The 20,020-nt window shown below is 35.8% G+C and overlaps 2 protein-coding genes across 2 annotated transcripts in view; both read right to left on the reverse strand.

Annotated features, from left to right (window-relative positions):
* Positions 1 to 12,328, reverse strand: LOC110452030 (relaxin receptor 2-like). The gene is made up of 10 exons (XM_021500291.1): positions 12,301 to 12,328; positions 9,990 to 10,356; positions 9,568 to 9,734; positions 8,668 to 8,817; positions 8,328 to 8,444; positions 5,700 to 7,499; positions 4,409 to 4,548; positions 3,466 to 3,547; positions 1,147 to 1,373; positions 1 to 216 (listed from the first exon to the last, which is right to left on the reverse strand). Exons 1-10 carry the CDS (start codon positions 12,317 to 12,319, stop codon positions 88 to 90), a joined length of 3,198 nt encoding a protein of 1,065 aa, XP_021355966.1. The 5' UTR covers positions 12,320 to 12,328; the 3' UTR covers positions 1 to 87.
* The window catches only part of LOC110452034, a 27,805-nt gene continuing 20,106 nt past the window's right edge, over positions 12,322 to 20,020 (reverse strand). Inside the window, exons 6-10 of the mRNA XM_021500296.1 lie at positions 15,563 to 15,723; positions 15,237 to 15,380; positions 13,778 to 13,891; positions 13,165 to 13,293; positions 12,322 to 12,533 (exon numbers count right to left, since the gene is read on the reverse strand). Of these exons, the coding sequence (XP_021355971.1) occupies positions 12,322 to 12,533; positions 13,165 to 13,293; positions 13,778 to 13,891; positions 15,237 to 15,380; positions 15,563 to 15,723 (760 nt within the window). The remainder of the gene's footprint in view (positions 12,534 to 13,164; positions 13,294 to 13,777; positions 13,892 to 15,236; positions 15,381 to 15,562; positions 15,724 to 20,020) is intronic.

Genomic DNA, 20,020 nt, shown 5'->3' on the forward strand with positions numbered 1-20,020 from the left:
CCAGTCTCCTGAGAAGGGTCCTCTAAGACTAAGCCACCCTAACGTTTGTCCAGTCTCCGGAGAAGGGTCCTCTAAGACTCGGCCACCCTAACGTTTGTCCAGTCTCCGGAGAAGGGTCTTCACTAGCATCCCATATTGTTGGATGTCCACATGGGGTCCCTCGTGTTGTAGTGATACCAACTTGGCGTCCATCACAAGTGTAGCACCGGTAACAATCTGACAAAGTAACAGAAATCGAGTTGCTTAGTTTTAACATATATAATCACATTTAAAAAGAACACACAAAACCTTGTTATTGTAGCATAACACTTTACTGAGGGTGTTGTTGGATATACAACCGAAAATTGTCTTTGTTCTTTAAAACAGTTGGTTTTATACGCAAGTAGTATTACTTAAGAGTGGTTTCAAAGGGTATAAAACATTGCAGTCGAATAGGGGTCTGAAGAGGAACGTGGGATCGTCCAGGTAATGCTTGATTTAATATACATCAATTAAACAAATCAAGGGAAGCAACGACTGTTTTTTAAACCAGAAAAATCGTAATTAATTGACTTTGCCAGGCCTTGATTTATATATATGTTACGATAGACGCTTTGATTGGTGTTGGTGACAAACGAACCACTTACCATGTAATGAATGATATCATAAGCATGGCTATAAATGCCTAAACGGATATTATTTTTTAAAGTTCTATTAATCATTTTAATCAATATACATGTATAAGCGACTTGACATTAGTTGTTATGACAATGATGCATATATCTACACACTTTTTCTTTTTTTAAATATCTTTTAATTATAATTATTTGAATAGGATTAAGTTCCTTTTAGTTTTTTCTATAAATATAGAAAATAAAACTAATGTAACTATTATTATAGATATATAATTGACACTGACCTTAATTGGCTCACTACAAGAACGTCATGTCCGAGGTATTATCAAATTTAACAATCGGACTAGTAAATAATATCAATGAATTAATAAGCGTTCATTTTAATACACCAACATCTCCTGTCTCCGGCACACACACACGGGAGTATGCATACACAACACACATGGAGGCACGTCCCCAAATGACCTTAGTTGTTGATAGGACGTTAAACAAAATAAAACCAAGCCAAACCCAACCTTTTACACACATGTACCTTGCGGTTCTTTGTAATGAAGACACGCTCCTTGGACACGTCTCCGTGAAGGATTCCTCGGGCGTGCAGGAAGGAGACGGATTTGATTACATGTCGTGCTATCTGAAAGGCCTCCCCAGGAGACAGCAAGTGGACACTGATATACGACTCCAGGGAAACTTCTCTCTTCTTCCTTTCAAACAAGTTACTGAAGTATATTTCCTTCAACGCATTTGTCTGCTCGAAGTCTTAAAACAAAATAATGCGACATTTCATTAAAGAATATTGTGATAATATAATAAATATAATCGACATCGCTCAACTACAATGGACCATTGACAAGAGTTATTCAATTCATAACTTTCATACACACTTATGTAATCACGTGCTGTTTTTTCTAATTGATTCTTTTTTTAAATTTCTACCGGTATTTAAGGAGGATTCATGGTCATCAATGCATAGAAAATGTATATATATATGTATAGGACATTTTTATGATATTTTTACAAAGCCTCCATATGATAAATGATTTGTTGCTATGAGAAATAGGAAAATCATTTAAATGTTATCGATTTTGTTTTTTTCACTTAAGAGACATTAAAAATGTTTTGAATTTACAAATGTATATAAATTGATGACTATGCGTGTAAATAAGAATTGTACATTATTGCCAACAAACAATATAGAGTGCACAACATTTTGTTTGAGAGCCTTGTGATGCATCTTGCATACAGTTCTATGATAACACTTCACTACAGCAACTTAATTATCTAACAATGTACATTACATCTTATTTTATCACATACCTGTTGAATCCTGTTATAGTAATACAAGCAATTTTCAGACCATGAAATACAACGTTCTGTATCGCACATGTGCAATACGAAATGTTGTATTTACCTACTAGCCGGAACTACTTTTTATGGGAATATCCTTGTCATGGCGAACTGAAAAGTTCCCGGTATTTGCAAAAAAATACAAAGTTTATTAAATCTTTTTATCGATCTCTACCAAATACGGAAGGTACATGTATGTGATAAAAGCAAGACCACACACTTGTGCTTTTCTAACAAATCAGAAAGCACTCATTTATTTTGCGCGGTCTTGATAAGTATATAGAAATCTGGCGGTTGGATACATTCCGTTCATATATGAAGGTTTTAAGAAAGAAAGACGCTACAGTGATGCTATATTTCCCATAATAGTAGCCTATATCTTAATGAAACTTGACCTTATCATCCAAAGACAAGAACTGGTCCGAGATATTCCCATATATTGAACCTGACTTTTGTATAAAATCGGATCAAAATCGATAGAGGCAATAAGTCTCTTGAATCATGGCGACTTTCATAATGGCTTCCGTTAATACTTGAGTTTTGTATAAGTTGGACACAAATCCGTTCTGCTAGAGTTGTAACTATGAATCTGACATTGACAACTTAAGACACGATCTCCTAATTCGAGGTTTTCTCACTTTTGAATATTGTTTTAGGTTTGATGAAAATCTTTCCTGAAATGAAGTTGATACAGAAATGAGCCTTTGATTTAAAAATACAACAGTGACCTTGACCTTGGCTCACTTTAACATTGCCCTGTTCCTGGTAATATCACACTTGATGAAACTTAAGACTAGAAATAAAAAACAGTTACGTGATGAGATATTTTCTTTAGCATCAGTGACGTTGATCTCATTGCAGTGCATTTTGGTTTTATTGTCACTACATGAGTTCTCGCTGTGAGGACGTGAAATTACTTAGATTAGACATACATGGTGAACGTCATCGATGAAGCAGAAGACGTTTACCCTTCCGGAACACCTGGTCTGATTCTGTTTGTTTCTCCATGTAAATCGTTCTTTGTTCATATTTTGCATTACTTTTACTGATTTTGAGTTCGTATTATAATTTTGTTGACACTTCTGTACTTTTTATGTGTCGATATCGTAGTAAGCTATAACTGGGTCATTCTCGATATCCAGGGGCTACTTACGCTCTCTGCACCCCTGGAATATGTCAGGCTCAGTGTGCAGCACCTTGTGGATGAGACGAGAAGACTAGTCTGGTCCTTTGATGTGCATCAAAAGAATCTTGCGGTAGCGTAACGGTAAACAATGACAGGTTTTGAAGTCGGCATCGCTCCTTTGTAATCTTCAAAGGACAGGTATCAGCCTAGCGATTGGTCAGTGGTTTTTGTTACCTGACCCCAATCAAATAACTAGCCGCGGGCCTTCATTTTTGCTATGACATATTCCAGGGGTGTAGAGAACGAAAGTGATCGTAACCCCTGGATATCGAGGATGGGACTGGGTGGGTTATGTAAGTGATAACGTTAATACTCTACCGTAAAATCTCTCATGGTTGTTTCTGGTAGATCCTAGTATACTACCTTTGTCGGTCGTAAAACTCGTGGAGCTTCGCTTGGACTTTATAAAATAGACACAAAATAAACATGACAGATATAAAACAAATATATATAACATATATATATATCATATATATATATAACATAGATATATAACATATATAACATAGATATATAACATAGATATACAACATAGATATATAACATACACGTAATTGTAAAAGTTTGGTTTTGGTTAGCAGTTACCAATTTGAAACAGTTAGTATATCCGTGCAGAAAGCCGAATAAAGTAAACGTTTGAACTGAACCATTCGGCCATTTCGTTTATTTAACACTCGTAAGTGGTATCAAAAGTGTCCAAAACATATGTAGAAACAGCACAAAATTGGAATGTGGCTGTAAAACTCAAAAACATATGTAGAAATAGCACAAAAGTGGAATGTGGCTGTAAAACTCAAAAACACATGGAACGTTGACAAATCCTACTCTAAATACTCTTAATTTATCCTTCACCTTTCCCTGTAAACAATGCCAGAATGAATTTAGTTCACCATGATTTATGTCTTGTTCACTATGTTTAAGATCAAGACGGTCACCACATGTGGTGCATTACTACTCCCGATGTCATCTAGTGTCGCCGTCTCCTCGGTGGAGGATGCTCTCTTTTTCTAAAGGCTTTCTATTTTGACAATTTGGTTATGATGTTGCTCTTTTGTTGGCGGTATGGTGTAAATTCAAAAGATACCTGTAACATTATATACCATGTAATACGAACCTACATTCGGAAATGAGGCATAGCATAACACTTAACTGGAAAGCGAATTTATACATTGTAGTACATCGTGGACTATCCAGTGGAATGTAGCAAGTTCTATCGAAATGCTGACAGAGACAATCAGTATATTTAAATCGTGAGTCTTACACTAGAGGTCGGCCTCTTCCTCTTGATGTAGGTGTATGTGTAAAGGAACGGGTTGATGGCGGAGTTTATGGGGAGAACCAGTACCATCACCCAGGCATACACGTCGGGAGACACCGCCCCTCCCGTCTGGGCCCACACTCCTGAAATATGTTTTGTATTTGTAAAAACAAGTTGCAATTAGGAAAGAAACTTCATTAAAAAAAACAGATTAATAAAACATACATGATTTGAAAAAGAAAAGAAAACAAGGACTCGTTCAAAAACATAAACAGGTTGATGTAATATAAATTTATACAATTACAGGAAGAAAATATATGTATATCAATATAATATCCTTCGAAGCATATTTCAAAACGTTTTTATAGCTGTTTTAAAAATAATGCTCTTCGGCTTTACACCAATAGTAAAGCTCACGGTAACTCAAAAGTATATAACGTTTATGTTGATATGTCAGATACTAACCAAACATATTTGATTCTTTTACAAGGTTACGTCCGATTAGAGTTACATTAAGAATAATTCTCTGTTTAAGTTCTCTTTCTTTTTTTCTTTTCAATTCATTTTTTTTATTTGTGTGTGTTAGTTAACATTTAATATTTCAGTGGTTATTGTGAATATTAAACATCAGAGCATTAACTACTAACATTTCAAAACGTCATGACATAAAAAATACTGAAGTATTGTGAAATAGTCATTTCATAAAACCTAGAACATTTATGAATCCATAAAAAGGGTATTAATTGTAGAAAGAGGCTGGTTGGCATATTTTGAAGGTAAAATATCAAACATTCAGCTTCCCTTTTCCCTAGATGTTCAATAAATGCCATGCTCACATTAGCAGTTATTAAATACTATTAATTTCATCACGAAAACAGACCTACCTCCAAAACGTCCATAAAAGCTACTCACATATCCACACACACATATACATGCATATTTTGACAATTTTAGCTCCGTTAACAACTAGGAAAATCAGCTGTATCGTTCAAAACTAAACATATTCTGACATGTGATTTGGTGTATTAATGTAGAAATAATGTGGAAGAAAATGTGATCTGTTCTTCTAGACTAGGTTAGGGAAACTTTGACTCCCGAAATAACATTGATTTATGAAAGTCATGCACTCATCATAACTTTGTTCTTATACTAGTAATATATATGTGCATTGCTTGTATCAGTATATAATTGAAAAGGATTTTCAAAAGTTCCATACCTTTGATTGGTTACAATGACAGTGCTGTGTCCTAATACTTTGGCCGTTTTTATTGATGTACATTAAATGTATACTGACCTATGACTCCAATCGGGAACCAGCAACAAAAGTCTGTCGCCACAACCAGGAACAGAGATTTGGCGAGCTCGATTTCCGTCCGACGGTTCTGTGTAACGGCCAGAGTCCCGCTGCCCTTCATTGTTCTGAAGATATATACCTGTGCTATTACAATAAGAAGGAAAACCAAACTGTTCATTCCGATGAAAACGGCGACTGCATACTCGTCTCCTGCCGACTGTTCTCCGGTTAGTGGCAGAGCAAGACACACTGCCGATCTTGAATAGAATTCTCCTTTAAAGTAGGACTGGAAAAAAGCCTGAGGAGCAACGGCAATTCCGAATGTTACAAACCAGAAAATGGTGATCACTACCGTAGCACTTCTCCAGGTTAATTTGTTCCTGGATAAAGGAAAGACAATGGCGATGAACCTATCGATGGTTATTAAGAAGATAATGAAGGTTGACATCTCGCTAGATATCATAGATATGATGCCGGCTGTGGCACAAAGGGCACTTTCCCTCCACTCTTTGTCATATGAGACATACCTGCCACTGTAATGAGTGTCTACGGAAGCAATGATCAACATATATACCCCCATCAAAAAGTCAGATATACTCAAGTTGATAACAAGCAAAGAATAACTTTTCTTTATGTGCTTTCTGTCTACAAAGGTACGGTACAATATCACAAATAAGTTTCCCACCACTGCTGTTACTCCAATGATCCAGAGAAATACCCTAAGTATGCCGAGACCTACAAGGTTGGAACAAGACGAAATGGACTCTTCCGGTGCGAAGCAGTTACTATTGGCAACAGATTCCGGTTTAATGCAACACATTTTATATGAGTCTGTATAAAGGAATGCTAAATTGTTGAGACCTTTAAACATAAATTCGTGTATTTCCAGGTCATTTTGTTGAATATCAAGAGCTTGTAGGCTTCCAAGATTTACAAATACATCTTTTTGAATGTCCTGAATATGACCTTCACTGACATTGAGATATATCAATGACTTGAAGTTGTCAAAAAGTCCTTTCCGGATTTGTTGCATGTTTGTATGTGTAAATCTTAGATCGCGAAGGACATGCAATCCGTAGAACGCCGAGATGTCGATAGACGTGAGTGGATTGTGACTGAGATTAAGATATTTCAATGAAAATAATTCAGCAAATACCCTTTTTGGGATATTCTCTATTAAATTGAAGGACAGGTCTAGATATTCTAGTGTCGGCATACCTGTCAGAATGGACAGTGAAGAGACTTCATTTTGCAAGTGCTTAAGTGATGTGTGTGTTATTTGCAGATTATTTAAAGATTTCAAGCCGTGAAAAACATTTTCGTTGATGCGAGACAAAGGATTATTACTTAAGATTAGTGTCTTCAGTGTAGTGACGCTCTGAAATGTTTGGTCAGATAACTCTTCTATCCTGTTTGATGATAAATCCAAGTACCGAAGAGTAGGTATGTACTGAAATATGGCCTGTCCATCTACCAGGAGTTCACGTATGGAACATTCCCGTAGCAGGAGCGTAGTAAGGAGTGGGAAATGGGCCGGTACATGAGGACGCATGTTAGACATGTTGGCTTTTAGATCAATCCATCGAGCGTGACTGTGAATCTGATTTAAAGTGATGATGTCCGAACCACTTTCACATTTGAAGGTCATGCCATGGCAATCACAGTTCTCTGGACAATGCGGACTGCAATTAAGTTCATCGTCGTTCCTACGGCACTGCTGGACGCCATCACAGAGTTGATTGAAGGGGATGCATTTTCTGTTCACATGGCATCGGTAGTGTCCATCACACGTCATGCTGTCTGGAAAACATGGCGTAAAGTGTATCATCGACACGGCATTAAACTTCTTGATTGTGAACACACCATATATGATTTCAAATCGATAAAAGAAACTTTGCTTTTTAGAGTTATGTGCGACTGCATTATATCTAAATGTACATGGTTAGATTTATTAATAAAGGATTGATTCTCCTATATGATGCAATCTTGATTGAATCGCATTAAATTACTTTTGTTCGATTGTAGTTTCATTCTACATATTCATATTTCTTTTGTTGTCTACATTTTCTCTTCGTCCATGGTTCAGCTTATATGACATTGTGTAAGATATGCTTAGGTTGATAAAATGCACGCTTAACTGTGGTAATAGAAAATTGCGACACACACACAATCACTGTTATCGATTAATATCAGGCGGTTCAAATGGACAAAAATAAATACAAAAAATATGCTAAATGTACAATTCCTGCCGTCGAAGGATACAAATCATATCTGTAACTTTCCCTATTTGGTTTTACCAAATGTAAAATGCATTGAATAACAATAAGCTTTGACATCACCTCAAAAATGTTGGTATCATATTGACATACAATAAACAGGGGATATAAACCTGGACTTTTGCCATTTTAGGTTAACATCACACTATGTGTTATACAAATAGCTACCAAAATGACAGCTTCTAATTCCTCTGTTGTTCAATTTAATCCATTGATTTCTAGAATTTATATTTATACTTATCTTGGAATTTTAGAAATGTTTCCATATTTGGTTTAATCACAAAACTGTATTAACAGAAAGACGAAACACTAATACATATATTGTTTTCCTTTACATTTCAAATGAACTAACCACAATCCAGCTCATCCTCTTGGCCTGGACAATGACTTGTACCATCACACACAAACCTCAGATGGAGACAGAATGACCCAGGGCATTTAACGTAGTTTTCAGGACACTCGAAATCTCCTGTCGATATAAAATGCATCACATGCAGGTGTCACATATTAAACAACGTCAAAGCAAGTTTTCATAACCAAAGTTTCTTTGGATTTTTTTTATCTGCCAACCGTAAACGCTATATTTTACATGAATACTTTTGGATAGAATTAACGCGATATTTACGCGCAATGTATCATAATAAAATATACACACACAAATAAAGAGATACATTTTGTCAGTTTAGATTTACCACAATCTTGAAGATGAGTGAGGTCACGACAGCCTGTAGGCTCCCCAGTTGGGTCGAAATCCATTAAACATGTATTACGTGGATAATATACCATGCCATTTTTGCAATATTTAGGTTCCTCCGCATATATAGGATTGACATCAGATGCATCTGGAAAATAAGAAAGTCAATAGCTGATGATGATTAATGATGCCCATCAACATGAAATCCAATAGTTAGAGGGAATTAATACAGCTAATATAATGTCTAATGTTGCTTACGTCACAAAACAAATGATAGCACCTAGATTTAAAATGCCTTTACTAACTGCAGGATACTAGGAACCAAGTTCAAAATCAGATTAATGAAAATCGACAAGACTGGTTTGCTAAGAAATTTGTACTTTATCTGTACTGAAGATGAATGGGGTTACTAAAACAAAAGAACTGTATATATGAAACTACACACTGTGATGTTGAGGTAGGCATATAAACCAGGAGAATAAGACTATGTGTTCCGGAAATGTAAGCGTCTTTACTGGCATTGCAATGTAAGTCTCACTCAAATCAAAGTAATTCCATGTGCTCATAAGGAGAACTGGAGTAGTGACAACAAAACAACAAGGCACAATAGTGAGCAAAAGTTAATTTTACTTATTCATGTTTTATATGTTAGATTTCCATTATTTTCACTTGGTATAGATTTAAAGCATTCCGAACTATTACGTAAAGATATGTTTCATTTTTGAACAATTGAAACAGTCGAAAACGGCCGTCAGGGTTCAGCAATTCTTGTGTATTCTTTTCTTTTTGTATATTATTTTCTACATTAATCGAGGAATGTAAATTTCATGTTCTTTTCTACTTGAACTATAGAAAACCTCAATGTTAATGATTAAATTTCATTGATGTTTGTTTTTACCTTCAGTACAAATCAGTGGGGATATTCCTATGATAATCACGTTGTTCGCTTTCACCTTTCTGATTGGGAGTTTATTCTTGTCTTTAACGACCTCCCAGCTATACATTTCGGCTTCATCCAGCGAGCTTGGAATTTGTGCGCCTTGTACGGATGGGTTTAACTTACATCTGAAGACAACATGTATAGAAGTTTACTAAACATAACAATAATTTGCCCTATTTTCGTTAAGATTAAGGTTAATTTCTTAATCTGAATGCAATATCATCTTGCTTTTTTTTGAAGAAAATTAATGACACACACAGGATATTAGTATACAGACAAATTTAACAAATATTTGCTACAGTTTTGTTAATTATGTTAGACTTTTCTATTTGAAGATTCTATCGTCTATACCAGTGCAGTGTTGTAGCTATCCTACTTACTCTGTTAATGAGCAATAACCCGAACAGCTTTTAACAGTGATGTTTAAGGAGTTTATGTGATCCTCATTCCCACCGGATATCCACTCTATTGTGACGTCACCCTTTGCTCTCCCCATGACGTTTACACACGTCCGAACGTATTGTACACACGACGTTGCCATGGATATCAACTTCAGCTGTGTTTTCAAATTGACATACTTTATCGCAGTAAATGAAGCTGTGTATATGTCTATCCAAACAGCATCTGAGACGAGAAGTTTCCCAGAATAAGTTGATACAGATCTTGAGGCTAACTCTTTATCGAACGGCCATTTAGTAGCCATACTGTTCCCGTCGGTCTCTGCACTACACGTCACTTGCGTTGCTCCTTCAATATACATATAAAGCGTTTGATTGTCAATATGTGACCACTTATTGAAGTACGGATATTGTAAAAACTACTAAATAGCGTTGCATATGTACGCTAACTGACTGCATAATAAATTACTTCATATTTTATATCAATAACTAAAGTACATCACCCCGCATATCAGCGAAATTCACGGATTCAATTACTTTTTCCTAAAGCTACTCTTATACGGTGTCCAGATTGTGTTTAATTTACAAACTGCAACAACCAGCTTATTGCTCAATATTGGCTTAAAATAACCTCAAAACCGTCTTTGCTGGCCACCTTTGAAGGTTCGTAAACTTGTGTGTGTATAAGCATTATTCGGCATACAGCGCATCGTTTTGGTTTTTATCATTTGGCCTGGAGTTGGTATTGCTGTACTTAAAACATTTCACGCTCTAGTGTTACCCAAAAACTATATGTTACAAAGTTAAAAGTTTGTCAAATATAACTTTTTCATTTTCTTCTTATTGATCCCGAAAGTGGAAACCTGAAATTGACGTGAAAATACAATCTGTTGCTGTTATGTCTATGTCGAGCTAGCTAGTCAACCATGAATTCAGGAATCGTTTATTTCCTTCCATAAATAATGTTTGTTAACGTTTCCCCCGTGGATCGCCATCATGACCTTTGACCTTTTCAGCGTATAAGAATATTCCTGCGTGAAAACATCCCAATGCGCGCAGTTACACGTGTTCGTAATTTGCCCGGGTAAGGCCAGTTATAATGGTCTGAGGTCAATGTGATCAATGCAAAGCATTGCGATGATTACCAACCGCATTCTATAAACATGCTATTATACTGTTACTATGTATTAAAGATAAAGCACACCTAGTTATGGAATGAACACGATCAACCGTTCCAGTAACAGGTGCATGCCTGTACTGGAATACGATTTCATTTTTTGTTTCACATTGGTTCACCGACGTTGTACATCTATGTTTAAAATTAAGACATAGGTTTAGTTTATCCTTTAAAGTAGTACCGGATATTATGTCATTTTATGTTTGTACTAGAATTGACAACGGTTAGCCGGTTAACCGCTTACTCGGTGTGAAGACCGTTAACCGGTTACCAAAATCAATAACCGAATCGACGGACATTTACTTATCCCTTTTGGGAGCCTCATGTTTCCCTGGCTTACACTTACAAATTATCTCCATTTGTATAGATGCGACCAAAATCGGATAGATTTGTAATAAAAACAGTGTTCAGGGATTACCTGTCAGTGGTAATTTTGTACTGGTTTGTAAGTACTGACAAAGAGATGCCGCCAACACCATAAATAATCTGAACAGATTTGAATAGGAAGCCACTATAAAAAGTTGTGAAACGTCAACGTTTAGAGATAGAACGCGCTTTTAAATGCAAGCTGTATTATAATCTGAAGAGTACACACTTGAATGAGTAAGCATGTCTTAAAACGTTATTCAAGCAAATTTTGTTCTAAAGAACAATATAACCGCATATGATTTCGAGTAGAGATAATTATAATTGAATCCCGTCTTACTGCATTCCGACAATATACTTACTGAGGTTACATGAAACTTTTTCCTGCATAACAGCGTTTGGTTATTAGTATTTTCAAAATGTTGTGATAAGGTCCGTGGAAGTGGTTAACATTTTCGATAATTTCGCTGGTGTTTAGAATTCGCGGATATTAGTCAAAGCGCGAATAAGGCGAAATTAAGACCATTGGGAAATATAACCGCTATACAATAATATGGCATCATGTTCAAAGCACATGAAATACAAAAGATGTAGTTATAGAAAAAAACGACAACGTTTAATTAAATTATTAATCAATTAATTGGTCGAAAATAAATATATTTCATATTTTTTTTATTATGTTGTGTACCGCAATTTTTGTCAACTTAATGCGTTTTTCTCACCACAGTTGATTTTCAACCATCATCTTACCATATTCAACAAGTCCCATGTTCACAGCAATATCATGTTTATTATTATGTTTATTTCAGACGAAAACATCAAACTTCCACACGAGTACACACGCCGAGGACATTTCACGTTCTGGGTGTCTTCATCTTTAACGTCCAAACAATCAATGGTCATATCACACAGTCTGGCTGAAGGAAAGATGACGTCAGGATTGGTACACCTGTAGCTGTCCGCTGTCGGGACGTACTCATTCTCTGGAAAACAGATGTCAAAGTCTAGGTAAGAATACCAACTCAATTACATTTTTGAATGTAGTTTTTCGACATTTTGTTCAGGTTCGTATGTTTCCGATTGATGTCCGGCATTTTGCTCAAAATTGTGACCTTGAAAAGTGCGTGATGATTTCTGCGAAACAAGATTACACATTTTTGTGAATAGCGAGTGAAGATATTTTATTCGTTATTGAAACCATATTTATAGGAACTGCCTTATGGTTTGCCTATACATGAAACTTGATCACTTATGGCAATAAGACTTAGATGTTCACAGCCAAGCGTCATGACGTATGTAAGTAACTGGATTGTGTGCGTGGATGCATGTTTAGAGCAGGTGTTTCACTCATCAAATGTTACTTTAGACCAGTACAACGATGTCAGAGTAAACTAGGCTATTGATCCTCTCATATAGGTCTCTTTAGGCTAGAAAAACATGCTAGTTAATCCGGGACAGTAATTGATGTTAAGTGACAGTTGATGTTCCGGGAAATTGTTCTATTTGAGCAGTGAATTTACCTACTGTAGATATATTCACGAGATTACTGTTATGTTGTGAAAGTGAATCTACCTTCCGTTCATGTGTACACGAAATAAGTAGCAGTACACCTACCTTTACATAATGTCTCCTTTTCGTCACTGCCATCTGCACATTCTACCTCGCCATCACATACGTCATACGGCGGAATGCATTGTTTGGTATCACATTGCCAGTAACCGTCTGGACAGGATTCAGGATGGACTATAAACCAATGCCAATACTTTCGTTAGTGCGATATTATATGGTTATTTGATATTCACATACTTTAGAGTAGTCTGTTACAATGACCGACGTTCACACAACCATTGAGATAAGATTAGTTAGTTATCATATTATCTTCACGTTGAAGGGCAATGGATTATAGTCAACAACTCCAACAGCATTGTCAATTAACCTCACAGGGAGGAGGACAGACTGTTATAACGAACAACGTTCACAGTATCTCTATGTTTAAGGTAGCGTGTTACAACGAAAAAGATTGTTGTGTGAATACGAACAACGATAAACCTTCCATAGATTCACAAGGTGAAGGGAACCTAGCTGCTTCAATGAACAAGTCAATAAAGCCAATCCTGTTACGTTAAATCACACATTGCTGTTTTCTATGTACGTGTAAGGTCTCAAATTGATTTGCTATTTGTTAACTTATCTTTGCTTCATACATTTGTGTAAGGAAGATACGTACAACAATTGTCCTCGTCTGATCCATCTCCGCAATCCTTGTAAAAGTCACAAACATTCGACGCCGAGATACAGCCTCCACAATTACATTGAAAACTTCTCCCGGAGCATTCTGGTCCTGTAAAAGTACCATACACGGTCACTTAAACGGTGTTGACCGGTACAAAATATCATTGTCCAACCATCGATATTAAAAAAATATTAGCTTCGTCAAATTTAAATCAGCTAAGTCAAAATTGGTGATATATACTAATGTTAATGTAATTTTCATTGAAGAACTTTGAACAGATTTTGCCACTATTTTATTATCACAAGTTTATCATTCTGATGCGGAATTAATTTACTATGAAATCTGATCACATTGGAAGTTTTCCATTAAATTACCTAACATTGATGTCAAAAAAACAGAAATCAATAATTCACCAAAACAAATGTTTTACGTCATAAATCCATGAATTAGAGACGACACAAGAAATATCTGAATTATATTTCCAAAGGTAGACACCAAGTGGTTATCTCCAACTTAATCACAGAACGGCACCGATAAGTGGTTTTCTCTAGAACATAATCAGGGGCAACACCAGGAAGTGGTTTACCTCCAGAACATAAGCAGAGGACAACATAAGAGAGTTGGTTTCTCCAGAAATTTGTCAGAGAACGACACAAGGAAGTAGTTTACTCCAGAACATAAGCAGAGGACAACATAAGAGAGTTGGTTTCTCCAGGAATTTGCCAGAGAACGACACAAGGAAGTAGTTTACTCCAGAACATAAGCAGAGTCGGCACCAGGAAATGAACAACACCAGAACTTAAAAGGAGGATGCGATAACAAGAAGAGGTTACCGCCTGAAAATAATCAGAGGAAAAACCAGGAATCGGACAACACCAGAATGTTTCCAGACGCGACACAAGAAAGTGGTTACTTCTGGAATATAATCAGTGGCAACACCAGGAAGTTGACAACACAATAACTTAACCGGAAGGCAACATGAGGAAGTGGTGACCTCCAGAACATAACCACAGACGACATCACGATGTTGGGGATGTGGTTTCCCCAAAGCAGATAACCAGAGGCGACATGAAAACGTTGACAACACCAGAACTTAACAGGAAAGTGACACTAGGAAGTGGACAACTCAACAACACAAAAACTAAACCAGAAGGCGACACCAGGAAGCATTCACCTCCAGATAACATTAGGAAGCAGTTTCCTTAAAAGAAACCTTAACTAGAGGCAACATCAATAAGTGATTTTCCTAAGAAAAGAACCAGAGGCGACTTCAAGAAAAGGTAACTTCCAGAACCTAGTGAGAAAATAATCATGCAGAACTTTTATTGATTACACACCACTAACGGTTAGCTCAGGTATGACGGTGCCATACAGCAGTGTCAGAAGATACACTGAAATGTATCGAATGTTATGAAGAGCAAAACTATAAGACAGGTAAGCCGTGTGAACTCACCACAGTTCTCTTCGTCCGATCGGTCTAAACAGTCACGGACCGTATCACACACGAACTCGGTAGAGATGTACTCTCTGGACTCCCTACATCGGAACAGCTCTTTGTCTCCTTTGTATGTAGTGTTGGCTGGGACGATTTTGACTCCTGTAACGTATTCATAGTCTGATTAATTGATCAGTGATAACACTTGGTAATAACGACAGAGTTAAACTCATATTTAGCACGGGAAGTGAAGTGGTCTGGTGCCTTCAAGAAAATGTTATATCTTTGATACACGATAGATCATCGGTTTTACAGGTATTTACTATACATGACAACACCCTGACCTGTAAGATTTCGTGGTGTTGGCCACTCGCACACAACATCCTGATTGTTCGTCCACTGCCATACCCGCGGTGCGTCCATGTGGAATTTTATTCCGAGGCTCAACGGGACATCCTCCTCCAAACATCTTTTACACGAGGACGCTGATCGGCCAAAACCGAACCTGAAATACAATACAAAAAGAATTTTCAAGATATGACTCCTTTTTGCTTTGGTTTCTGTTTTCCTCCTGTTGCTGACTTTTCCTGTTTTCATTAAACTTCTGTGTTTGTTTTGTGTAATGATGATCTTGTATATTTGTCGTTATTTTACTTACTCAGTCAATCTAAAATTAAACACACATAGTATTTAGGAAAATCGATTATGGAATATGGTGGAAATATAACATCATATGACTGAATGCCTCAACTAGTTCATAAAATAGAAGTATCTTTACAAACAAAACACGATATTAATTAGAAATTATTTTAATGACAACAAAGGGAATACTAGAATACTGAATTATAACAATAGGTTATATCAAGGCTCAACTGCATTTACACTGTTTAATAGGTCAGTTATAATTTGATTCTATTTCCATTTTACATGTAGTCCAGGACCTGGTGATTTATTGTAGCACTGTCTGCGTTACCTTGACTGACTTCAACTTTTCTGTGTAAACAAGACGTCATTTGCTTCCTCTTTAATTAAAATAAAATAAACAAAAACCCACAAATCTAAATAAAAGACGTCAATATAAGTCCACCTATTAAAGTTGTGTAAACATTATTCAGTTAATTTTTTTTTTTTTTTTTTTTTTAATGCACATTTCTGATTGGTCTAATAATGAAGATATGAACATCAACAAACAATATTGGTTTCTACTAAATAAGAATAGATTACAAGCAACTGTGTATATAAAAAGTGTTTGTCCTTCAAATGAATGATAATCAATGACAAAGATTTGTTTTCTGATCATGCAGTTTATACATTGTAACGAAAGAAACGCATCGATTGTGTAGTTGATCTAATCAAAGTTCACGTACTGTGTTTAAACCTATCGATCTAATCAAAGTTCATGTACTGTGTTTAAACCTATCGATCTAATCAAAGTTCACGTACTGTGTTTAACCTATCGATCTAATCAAAGTTCACGTACTGTGTTTTAACCTATCGATCTAATCAAAGTTCACGTACTGTGTTTAAACCTATCGATCTAATCAAAGTTCACGTACTGTGTTTAACCTATCGATCTAATCAAAGTTCACGTACTGTGTTTTAACCTATCGATCTAATCAAAGTTCACGTACTGTGTTTAAACCTATCGATCTAATCAAAGTTCACGTACTGTGTTTAACCTATCGATCTAATCAAAGTTCACGTACTGTGTTTAAACCTATCGATCTAATCAAAGTTCACGTACTGTGTTTAAACCTATCGATCTAATCAAAGTTCACGTACTGTGTTTAACCTATCGATCTAATCAAAGTTCACGTACTGTGTTTTAACCTATCGATCTAATCAAAGTTCACGTACTGTGTTTAAACCTATCGATCTAATCAAAGTTCACGTACTGTGTTTAACCTATCGATCTAATCAAAGTTCACGTACTGTGTTTTAACCTATCGATCTAATCAAAGTTCACGTACTGTGTTTAAACCTATCGATCTAATCAAAGTTCACGTACTGTGTTTAACCTATCGATCTAATCAAAGTTCACGTACTGTGTTTAAACCTATCGATCTAATCAAAGTTCACGTACTGTGTTTAAACCTATCGATCTAATCAAAGTTCACGTACTGTGTTTAACCTATCGATCTAATCAAAGTTCACGTACTGTGTTTAAACCTATCGATCTAATCAAAGTTCACGTACTGTGTTTAAACCTATCGATCTAATCAAAGTTCACGTACTGTGTTTAACCTATCGATCTAATCAAAGTTCACGTACTGTGTTTAAACCTATCGATCTAATCAAAGTTCACGTACTGTGTTTAAACCTATCGATCTAATCAAAGTTCACGTACTGTGTTTAACCTATCGATCTAATCAAAGTTCACGTACTGTGTTTAAACCTATCGATCTAATCAAAGTTCACGTACTGTGTTTAAACCTATCGATCTAATCAAAGTTCACGTACTGTGTTTAACCTATCGATCTAATCAAAGTTCACGTACTGTGTTTAAACCTATCGATCTAATCAAAGTTCACGTACTGTGTTTAAACCTATCGATCTAATCAAAGTTCACGTACTGTGTTTAACCTATCGATCTAATCAAAGTTCACGTACTGTGTTTAAACCTATCGATCTAATCAAAGTTCACGTACTGTGTTTAACCTATCGATCTAATCAAAGTTCACGTACTGTGTTTAAACCTATCGATCTAATCAAAGTTCACGTACTGTGTTTAACCTATCGATCTAATCAAAGTTCACGTACTGTGTTTAAACCTATCGATCTAATCAAAGTTCACGTACTGTGTTTAACCTATCGATCTAATCAAAGTTCACGTACTGTGTTTAAACCTATCGATCTAATCAAAGTTCACGTACTGTGTTTAAACCTATCGATCTAATCAAAGTTCACGTACTGTGTTTAACCTATCGATCTAATCAAAGTTCACGTACTGTGTTTAAACCTATCGATCTAATCAAAGTTCACGTACTGTGTTTAAACCTATCGATCTAATCAAAGTTCACGTACTGTGTTTAACCTATCGATCTAATCAAAGTTCACGTACTGTGTTTAAACCTATCGATCTAATCAAAGTTCACGTACTGTGTTTAACCTATCGATCTAATCAAAGTTCACGTACTGTGTTTAAACCTATCGATCTAATCAAAGTTCACGTACTGTGTTTAACCTATCGATCTAATCAAAGTTCACGTACTGTGTTTTAACCTATCGATCTAATCAAAGTTCACGTACTGTGTTTAAACCTATCGATCTAATCAAAGTTCACGTACTGTGTTTAACCTATCGATCTAATCAAAGTTCACGTACTGTGTTTAAACCTATCGATCTAATCAAAGTTCACGTACTGGTTTTAACCTATCGATCTAATCAAAGTTCACGTACTGTGTTTAAACCTATCGATCTAATCAAAGTTCACGTACTGTGTTTAACCTATCGATCTAATCAAAGTTCACGTACTGTGTTTTAACCTATCGATCTAATCAAAGTTCACGTACTGTGTTTAAACCTATCGATCTAATCAAAGTTCACGTACTGTGTTTAACCTATCGATCTAATCAAAGTTCACGTACTGTGTTTAAACCTATCGATCTAATCAAAGTTCACGTACTGTGTTTAACCTATCGATCTAATCAAAGTTCACGTACTGTGTTTTAACCTATCGATCTAATCAAAGTTCACGTACTGTGTTTAACCTATCGATCTAATCAAAGTTCACGTACTGTGTTTAACCTATCGATCTAATCAAAGTTCACGTACTGTGTTTAACCTATCGATCTAATCAAAGTTCACGTACTGTGTTTAAACCTAATGTGTGATGTATATCAGCATTTTGTTGGGGTCAGTTCGTCGTTTTATTCACATGAGAATATATATGTTCATCTATACAATGTATATAAAATGTAACCTTTTGAAGACATGTTGATGGTCTTTATCGTGATGGACGTAAGGCTGGAAAACATTAACGATGCTCATTCTCCTGAGGATCGACACAAGGCATGGACACGTTGGCGGTGATAAAATGTGTATGCCTTGTTAATTATTTTAGTCTGCAATTAATCTAACACATTAGATTGATGAAATGTGTCTAAAGATACTTCAAATAAGCTAGGATCTGTGATTACAGTAGGTCCTATTACATGGGTGTTTTAAAGAGAACGCGGTATTAAATTAACTCATAAATACAATGTAGATATATTGATGAACTTTGATAGATTTGTGTTTCTTCTACTAAACACAGTTTTTACTGATCTAATAAAACAATTCAATGTCCAAATGGAACACGTCAAAGAAGAGTTCACATTTTGTCCATTACGTCAAAGGAGAGTTCACATTTTGTCCATTACGTCAAAGAAGAGTTCACATTTTGTCCATTTTTCACAAACAAATAACTTTAATACCAAATATATGAACCGGTTGTATGCAATGTTTGTTGGAATACCAAACATAGACATAACGTCTAACATTCGGTGTAAAATAAGCATAACAACAATAATCACGAGTTTTTCAGAGTGAAAATATCGGTTTATTCTGCAAAACAATTAAACTATAGGTAATTTTCAACGGAATTGCTTTGACTATTTAATTTTACAAAAGCTACAATTAGGACAATTTTACTATAGCAAAACCGTCGGGTAAAAAATAACGTAACCTTTGACGTCATTAAACGAAATTGCTTTGACTATTTAATTTTACAAAAGCTACAATTAGGACAATTTTACTATAGCAAAACCGTCGGGTAAAAATAACGTAATCTTTGACGTCATCTAATAACCCCAAGCTTGACA

Source organism: Mizuhopecten yessoensis, unplaced genomic scaffold (assembly GCF_002113885.1).
Source record: "Mizuhopecten yessoensis strain PY_sf001 unplaced genomic scaffold, ASM211388v2 scaffold6363, whole genome shotgun sequence".
NCBI classification, from domain to species: Eukaryota; Metazoa; Mollusca; class Bivalvia; order Pectinida; family Pectinidae; genus Mizuhopecten; species Mizuhopecten yessoensis.

What these genes read in the sequence shown, in the direction of transcription:
- LOC110452030 (XM_021500291.1), bottom strand. An exon ending in AGAGGATGAGCTGGATTGTG is followed by an intron (nt 7,500 to 8,327) that starts GTTAGTTCATTT and finishes CATGTTTTCCAG; the next exon opens with ACAGCATGACGTGTGATGGA. An exon ending in CAACCATGAGAGATTTTACG is followed by an intron (nt 1,374 to 3,465) that starts GTAGAGTATTAA and finishes TTTTGTTTTAAG; the next exon opens with ACTTCGAGCAGACAAATGCG.